At 36.1% G+C, this 9,430-nt stretch overlaps 1 protein-coding gene across 1 annotated transcript; it reads right to left on the reverse strand.

Moving 5' to 3' along the window:
* Positions 1–831: 831 nt before the first annotated feature.
* On the reverse strand, positions 832–8,880 carry LOC107851720 (developmentally-regulated G-protein 2). The gene is made up of 12 exons (XM_016696804.2): positions 8,730–8,880; positions 7,038–7,122; positions 5,940–6,004; positions 5,660–5,739; positions 5,040–5,220; positions 4,879–4,935; positions 3,602–3,676; positions 2,999–3,118; positions 2,644–2,814; positions 2,032–2,145; positions 1,775–1,945; positions 832–1,265 (listed from the first exon to the last, which is right to left on the reverse strand). The coding sequence occupies exons 2-12, from the start codon at positions 7,105–7,107 to the stop codon at positions 1,167–1,169; spliced, it is 1,203 nt and encodes a 400-aa protein (XP_016552290.1). The 5' UTR covers positions 7,108–7,122; positions 8,730–8,880; the 3' UTR covers positions 832–1,166.
* Positions 8,881–9,430: the final 550 nt, after the last annotated feature.

Here is a 9,430-nt window from a genome sequence, read left to right on the forward strand (position 1 = left end):
TTTTTTAATTAGCATATAAAAAACGTTTTATTCTTAATTTTGTTTGTTTTAATTTATTTTTTTAAAACAGTTTTGCTATGACTTGCAATTTATAATCTAAGGAGGTATATTTAGATTTTTTTTCCTCACAATATCCATCACCTTATTCCTAACAATTCTCATGTTAAATATATACAAATATTTTTAGAATAATATTTTTTACTTATGTATCCAACACGAGAAAAAGAACTTATTTTTCAAAAAATATATTTTCTTGAATCCATACCGAACACACCAAAAGGTGGGATGGGATGGGGGGTGGGGATATTTAGCGATAGTACTGAGTCATCATGAGTCATGACCAAATATTAGGCATCAGTATTAATCATAAACGATTGTTGCCTAGAAGTAAATCTCAATAACCTGAACTTTGTTATGCTCTAAGCCACCTATGAAATTCAGCATTTGGTACTACCCAAAAGAGAATAGATAAATGTTGTGAAAATTCTGCATTTGTGCAAAGTATTTATTTGCTAGTTGCCACGTAGTATAGTTATCCCTAAAATCTTCATTCAAGCACGTACACAAGAAGAACGAAACGAAGTGAGAGGCCCGGGGAAAAGAGTTGAGTCGGTCGGGCGATGATCGAGAGAAGCAAAATGGAATTAGGATTCGACCAAAATGAATCAAGGACTATGAATACCATGACTGATCACCATCGATAAAGAAAGAATCTTACTAAATCACTTCGTGTCATGTGATTCTTGTTTCGAAACTAAGCTTACAGAAAAAGAAAAGAAATATTTTTGGTATCAAAACTAACCATATATATTCTCACAAAGACGTGTTTAACAGCACATCATGCCTTTTGAGGGGAGGAATATGTCCATAACTTTTATACACTGCAAAGTATCGATATCATAATAGTGATAAGAGGGAGTTGCTCGGATGATAAGCACCCCTTACTTGCTACCCGAAAGTTTGAGTTCGAGTCACCAAGGGAGCCAAAGGGGGAGCTCCTAGGGAGGGTTAAAAAAAGAACATAATAATGGCAAGTGCTTCACACCATAGAGTTGAAGAAACCACTAGCATATCTCATTAATTTCCAGCAATATACTCTACGATCAAAAATTGGTGCCTCAACGATTAGCAGATACATAATATTAAAGCTTCACCGTCTGATTAAACTATGTCTTAAGTGGAACCTTTTTCTCTCGGTCAGATATCCGAGAAGGAGCATTAGAATGTGATTTGAATCGGCCTCTGCCTCCGCCGTCTTCCTTATCCTGCACAACACAAAAGAATGCTTTGAATGTCATGGGCATCAGGTGTCTTCATGAAGAACAATGCGAGATAACTCTTAAAGCTGATATATTGAAGAAATTGAGGGAGAAGTTTGCTTATACTTTGTGCATGTTCCTGAGTTTAGCAGGACAATGAACTTGGTTGTTGCTTGCCAATATAGACACAATATTCAAGGACAAGTAGAATTTACAAGAAAAGAGAATTACAACTAACAAACATGTTGCCATGAGCTATGTTGCTCGGACTCTTCAAAAAATGTTACTGGGTGCTTGTCAGATCCTTCAAAAGCAGTGCATTTTTGGAGGATCAGACACGTGTAGCAACATTTTTGTAGAGTCTGAGCAACTTAGGCCGTAAGAAATGTGAAATCATCATCTATCAGAAAATCAACGATATGTTAAGTTTGGGAACAAGTGCTATGAAGTAAGAGATGATTGAGATCAATACAGTAGGGAGAATATGTAGAAAGCCGGAAAGCAAAACTAGCTACCTTTTTCTTGACAATCTGAACAACGTCTTCATCCTGAAGCAGATGGCCGAGACCACAGTGCTGAGGGTAGTGCCTTGCACTTATGCCCCAAACCAAGACATACTTCACTTCCTTAACAAGGCTCCTATGTATGTGATTACAGAAATCTTCTACAGTACAGCCACCTCTATCCTGAAATCATAAATACATGAAAAAAATCAACAACAGTATGGCGACAAGTGGGAAGATCTTTAAAAGCATAAAGTGGCACAACATACAGCAGAAAGAACCACAGGCTCTGCGAAATCCGGTTGCTGGCCTTGAGGCTTTGTATAAACTCTGACAAGACCCATTTCTTCCCACATTTTTGCAAGTAGTCTGTCCAGATTCAGCTGTTCCAAATTCGATAGCAATATTAATTATACAGCCAATCCGTTAGAAGATTTATGAAAAACAAATTAGCAGGTAAGGATTGTTTGACCGCATTCCAACACAAACAACAGGGCATTTACATGTGTCCAGGGAGTCAATACTATTTTCCCGAAGGACAAACTACAAGAAAAAAAAGACTTCTTAAGGAAACAAGGCCTTAGAAGTCGTACAGAACCACACAAAATAAAAGAATGCAACTTCATGTACTGGACATTGTAACTGTCTACTTTATTTAGTGAGCAAGCCCAAAAAATGCATATCCAAAATGCTTAAATATGCTCTTCACTGCAGTCGCACTAAATATCAATATGCAAACGCAAAGCAGCAGTAAATTGTAATGAAGGTAGCACCTTGCTAAAACATTAGACTAGATAAGTAAGCTTTCTAATTTATCATAAATCTTGCTATAGCTGTGATGTTATTTCTTTCAGTATTCAAATGACTATTTCACAAAATACCTTCATGTTGCAGCTAATGACTATGGAGTTTGGCTGTCGGGATAATCTGTCCACATCATCAATACCGACAACATCTATCTTGTTGTAGACATATATACACTTCATGTATTTACGATTTCCCTCAATAACATCAATAAATTCGTCCACTGTAGCATCTTCACGAAATAAAACCTAACAAGGTGAACAAAGAATACAAAGTTACTGAGTTTTTGCACATATAAAAGGGGAAGAGACAGATGTAAACTTGCAAACAGGAATACGCAAATTGTCAGTGAAATCAGCTCTTCAGTCGGTAAGAAAGTAGTAGTTCCCACATGATGTTCTGCAGCATATTAGGCTAGCAGGGAAAGAATACCTCAGCATTGTGAATCTTGTATTCATGAAGGATTTGATAGCAGAGCTTCTCATTAATATGTGTCAGATGCAAAGTGCTGTTGAAAGATATCCCCCCCGTCTTTTTTTTCTTGAAGTATATCTGCAACCGATTGGTAATGTAAGAATAAGTGAACCCAACTACTAACCCATGGCATAGGTGAGCCTTTTTTGAAAGTTCAATGGCATGGTAGAGTTTTTTTTCCTTCCTTCAATTATAATACAATCACAAAATTGTTGAAACTCTTGAATCATTTAATTGAATTCAATTTAGATAGTCAAAACATATAAGTTCATGTGGGAACGATATCTAGACTCAATCCTTTATTACTTGGCGACCATATATACTTGCGTGTGCATTCGGAAGCAACAAGCCCTGCCACCTAATAACTTGAAGACGAGGACGAGTTTCAAGGTGCATTCAGCTATAAGGTCATCCCACACAGTGTTATACAGTTAACAGTAGTTGTGTTGCCAATAATTGAGAGAATCCTCTTGAACGGATGATATCTTCGCAAATAAAAAACAGATAGAGAAAGGATACGAGAAAGATAATGCAATAAGAATAATATGCAGAATAGATCACCTGAGGAGGTCGTTTATTTAATCGCAGTCCCACAGCTTCCAGCTCCCTAGTTAAAATTTGTCGATGACCTTCACTCTGAATCAAAAAGGAATGCATCACCTCTTAATAGTAAGTTCAAGAATATGAAAATTCTATAATCAACAAGGTAGTTTAACAGAAAACTCAATAGTTTGTTCTACAACTACTAAGGGAACGAGATGAATTTACTAGTTATGAAACAGAAAATCCATACAAACAAAAGATATAACTAACCACAAAATTTCACGACTCCCAACATATACAGTAACCGGGCAAGCTGCTACAACTTTGTTTCATCATTATTAACTTCATGAGTAATTGTTGTGGTCCAAGTACAACATGCTCGGGGATGGAAATGAGGGAATATCTACAATACCTGGATTTAATCAAACACAATTTGAAGGATGTTGTAGGTTCATCAATCAAGGTTTGATGGAAGTACTTTATAAGTTTCCGAAAATTGATGATACAGATCAAGAAATTGAATTTCAATTATTCGTGTAACATATCAATTGGTCGAACCCTTGATAAGGAAAGAGATGTTGTGTATGAATCACTTACATATATCTGCAGGATTAATTTGGAAAACAGTAGGGTCACAAAAGGTGAAGCTACTTATTTCTTAAGGCAAAGGGTGCTCCATCCTCCTAACTCCTCACACTTCTCCTCACACTACTTAGTTCCCACATCGATCGGTTGGGGATGAGGTATTTGGTTTCCTTATATGGTATTGGGCAATCCTCCCTTTATGAGCTAGCTTTTGATTTTGAGCTAGACCCAAGGTTCATTTCTCTATTCGGGTGTCAAAGTCAGGCCAATCCAATTTATTGGGTAGCCAATCCAATTTATTGTTTACCCGATGTTGGCCCCCCGTCTTATATTGTCCATGCTCTAGATGTATGTCCACTGTTTGGCGTGCGGGGTGTTGATTACCACATCAGTTGGGGATGAGGTATTTGATCTCTTCTATAGTCTTGGACAATCCTCCCCCCATGAGCTAACTTTTGGAGTTGTGTAAGGCCCAAAGTTCATTTCTTGATCACAAAGCATATTATGTGAACAGTTGCAAATGCTCCAATGCCACTTTCACGGAGTTTTTGAGAAGGAAGATTCAATTCTAACATACATCAAGTAAGTTCTATCAAAACAGAAATCTATTGAACAATTTATATCTTATGAAAACTACAATTGTAGCCAAAAAGACGAGCTTTAATGCAACCTGTACTATCAAATTCTCAGTTTTAGTAACCAACACTCACTTTTGAAGCATCCAGAACCATCAAAACAATATCTGATGACTTGGAAACAGCAATAACCTGTCGTCAAAGCAAAAATTCTTCAGGGACTCTCATCATCAGCATCTTCAGGAACTGCATTTATCCATTGTTTGCCAAACTGGTAAAATAGCATCGAGAATTACCTGCCTTCCGCGCCCCTTACCTTCAGATGCACCTTCAATGATACCCGGAAGATCAAGCAATTGAATTTTAGTATCGTTGTAGTGTATAATACCAGGGATGCAAGTAAGTGTAGTGAACTCATATGATGCAGCTTCAGAATGTGTTCCCGTCAGCATTGTTAGTAGTGTCGACTTTCCAACACTGTGAAGGCAAAAACCAAAGTTTTTAAGGGACCAGGAATTGAAGCTAACATAACTGAAAAATGAAATTCTTTATATGACACCCAGAGGGGAAAGGCATACACACAGTAGCAAGTAAACAATTGAGAACCACTTTTTCCTTAACTACCAGATAAGATGCTGGCACTGAGTTTAAAAGATTCCATTTATGGCCTTGCCAAAAGAAACCTCAGGTAAACGACCTTCAGAATTTTAGGTTATTAACTCAAACTATTTCTCGGAATCACGTGATGCCGAAAATCAGGCAAAAGCAAACAACTATTTAATTTTATATTCAAACACACAATGGTCTGAAATACTTTACTTTGTAAAATTAATCCATACAGGTCAAACATGTTATATCTTCTTTTCCCTTCTGATGATATTAATCACATCAAAACCAAAAAGAGGAAATGTCAAACCTTGGGAAACCTATTAGTGCAACACGTCCATGGCCATATTTTGTGACTTCAAAACCCTCTCCAGCTCCACCAGAACCACCCTATTGCATCAGCATAATCAAATAGTTATTATTATCTCTCCATTAAAAGAAGAAGAGAATACAAATAGGAGGAAGTCGGTTTCAGGTGACCGTGAACTTCTCGGATGGAGCACACAGTTACATTACGAAATCTAGAGGAAACTAATTAATGGATAAACCACTGCACCAATGAACAGTTTGAAACACCAAAAAAGACATACTTTAGGCTCCAGCAGTTGCGTCCTCAGCTTTGCTATCCTAGCCTTCATCTGACCGAGATGAAACTCTGTATTTCCAAGGTAAAGTTAATCCCTAAGCTTCCAAGGAAATTTTAGGCGAAAAGGTTGACATACAGACATGTTACATCACACATACAAGGTATAAATAACATTTACCACACTCGTTTATATGTGAGAGGATACATGGAATAGGCCTGTACCTCATCAGAGAAATACATGTACAGAGGAATTAAGGGCAGCACGAAGGTTGCGCCCGTAACCATTTACATGAAAGAAAAAAATTACCCTTGTTCTTCTCACAAGGATTCTATAATGTCTAGTCTGGATGCTTCATCACTCACATAATTTTCTTTACACGAAAAATGGAACAACGAAATACAATTACATTTTTAACTTCTGAGTAGAGTTGCCTTGTGCTTTTGAATTTCAACTATCCAATAGAGCTTCCCAACAAGAGGTTAGTCCCCTTTGGAGAACTAAGAAACTCTAAATTTTAGCTCTAGCAATGCTGACCAGATCCTTTAATCTGCAAGATTACTGTTTTGCAATGAGGGACTAGGTAACTGAAATGGTTCATCCATGGACACATTATGATGGTTATGGAACAATAAGCATCTCATTAGTCGCAATAATATCAGTTTAATGTTTTTTGGGGTGTATCTCTATAAATTTGAGCTTGGGTTTACTGTTGCAGTAGCAGTAATTATGTGGACGGCTTAGGTAATTAAGATGTGCTAACATGCATGCAGCGGGAGGGAAAGGAACATGCCCCTGGTACTTGGCACAGGAGGCATGAAACAAAGCACATTCATAAAAATAATAAGAGGAAGTTGTAGAAGCCAATGGCGACTGAGTACAAACACCAATATTCTACACATTTTCTGTTTCTCTTAATTTGAAGACAGTATGCTACTGCAGGCAGCATTGCCAGACTAGGTTCCAAAGAGGACTTAGTAGAAAAAGAAAAGATAACTGTACTGCTTAGGCTTAATAATACATGAAGCTCAATTCAAATACTGATTGTAAATAACACAACTGTCAAACATATAAAGGCTTTAGTAACATGACTGTGACAGTTACCAGTTGCTTTATTCTTCTGTGTACGAGCCATCTCAGCTTCTATTTCTTTTATCTTTTCTACGATCCCCATGGTTCCTTAATTTTCCTGAAATGAGAAACAAAGAATGATTAACTTCAGTCAAGAAAGTGTCTCATTGACAGCAAGATGGTCAAGAAAGGTTAAGCAAACAGAACAAATTTGAATCCTGTCAGTCCTCAAGGGACACGAGTGAAAAAGTGGGAGCTAGAGACAAAGATACGACATTATATTGTAAGTTCAAATAGTGTACATGGCTGAAGTTCATCGATGTAACAAGTATCTCATAATGAAAATATGAGAGCTGAATGCTGATGCAGTCGACTTCGAATGCTTAGACTTGTGGCCCTTCTATTTATTCTTTTCCAAGAGAAATATTCAGAAAATTAGTTTGTAATGCTAAAAGTAGATTACATTACTATTCCATAACCACTTCACGAGCCATTATCACATAAGCAAATCGATCAATCAATAGTCTATGCCTCAATTCCAATAAAGTTGGGATCAACTATATCAATTCTCTATTCCTTCTACCCAATGGCGGATCCAGGATTTTCACTAAGGGGTTTCGAAAAATAAAAGCGCAGTGGGTGGAGCTTGAATTTGGAACCTCAAGGTGAATTTTGAACCCCCTAAACCGCTGAGCCAAATCCTAGTCTTATGTTTAGGAAATTCGAAATGTGTATATAAACATTGTAATTTTTTGCCGAGGGGTTCAGGTGAACACTTTGGCGACCCCCTAGATCCACCCCTGCTTCTATCACATGAGAAACATATAAACTGCGAATTAACTTTGCAAAAATCACAAGAATTATGATGAATCCAAGTTGAAGCTTTCGCTACCAATCACCCAATAGATAGTCTATTGGCTCAATCACAAACTAGTTGGGATCTACTATATGAAACCTATGTTTCTCCGTATCACATGAGCGAGAAACAAAGTCGCAAAAATCACAAGAATTATGATGAATCCAAGTTGCATCTTTCAATAAGTACCAATCAACCAATAGATAGTTTATTGGTTCGGATCAGCAATATGAATCCTATATTTCTATGTTCCTCCTTATCACGTGAAAATAAAATTCTACAAATTAACTTGTAAACATCACCAACAACTACGATAACATCTTAGTTGAAGCTAATAATTATCCAGTGGAGAAACGCATAAATTCGTTCAGAGTATAATTCTGATAATCCAACAGAACTAGTGATCATGTTGCTCGGACTCTTCAAAAGTGTTTCTAGATGTCCAGAATAAAATTCTGATAATCAAACAGAACTAGTGATAGTCTATGTGCTCGGACTCTTCAAAGTTACTGCGGGAGGCATGTCTCATCCTCCAAAAACAAGGCATTTTTTGAGGATTCGACACAAGCGAGATAACATTTTTGGAGAGTCCGAGCAACATAAGACTGATCATTCAATTAAGGAGCCATTTTCAGAATGCAGCATATCATGAATTAACAAACACGGTAATTTTATAAAAAAAAAAAAATCAAAGCGTCAATCATAAAATTACGAGCTAAAACAATAAGTAAAATTCATATAATAAAAATGAAAAATTAGAATCATTAGAATTCAAATCATTTTTTGACACTTCTTTTATAACGGTGGTGTCTGGTGCACCTCCACTAATTTCACGAGAGCTAATTTTAACCGTAGATATCGGAGTATACCTGAACAACGGGAAGATATTGTATACTCCGGCGAGTATATCCGGTGGTGGCTGCTGTGTAAGCTGACGAAGAAAGTGTGTATGATTGCCTAGAAGAATGGAGAAACAAAGGTGGTGCAATAAGGTAGGAAACTAAACTATGTCAAATAACAGCATTACAAATGGTATATATATAATAATATTTCTTTTTTTTTTTTTTAAATTTATTTGGAAGTCAATAATGGATTACTACTAGAAGATGTAGAACACATTTGACTAAAATATATTGTTGATGCAACTTTGAAAAAGAAAAAAAGTAAATATATATATATATATACATATATATATTTTCTTTTCTTTCTGTTTCTATTTCTTTTCTTTTTTCTATATATCTTATCTTATCTATCTTCTATCTATATATTAGAAAGAGTGGTTTCAACATGGCATATATTTGATATTAAATTCAAAATTAAGGGCATTAAGGTCTTTAAAGAAAATTGTTAGCTCATATTAAAAATTTTTTGAGTTTCTCTTGATGGACCTATCAAAAGTCTTAAAATAAAGCCCACACTTTTTTATTAATTGCAGATAATGCTATTTAAAAAATTTACATAAATGCCATCACTAGCCTTGCATTCATTTCCACATGTGGGCCCTCTATTTATCATCTATTTTTCATTTTTAATAATTAATATGATAAATATAATTTAATACATTTTATTC

Source organism: Capsicum annuum, unplaced genomic scaffold, assembly GCF_002878395.1.
Source record: "Capsicum annuum cultivar UCD-10X-F1 unplaced genomic scaffold, UCD10Xv1.1 ctg2517, whole genome shotgun sequence".
Taxonomy (NCBI): Eukaryota; Viridiplantae; Streptophyta; class Magnoliopsida; order Solanales; family Solanaceae; genus Capsicum; species Capsicum annuum.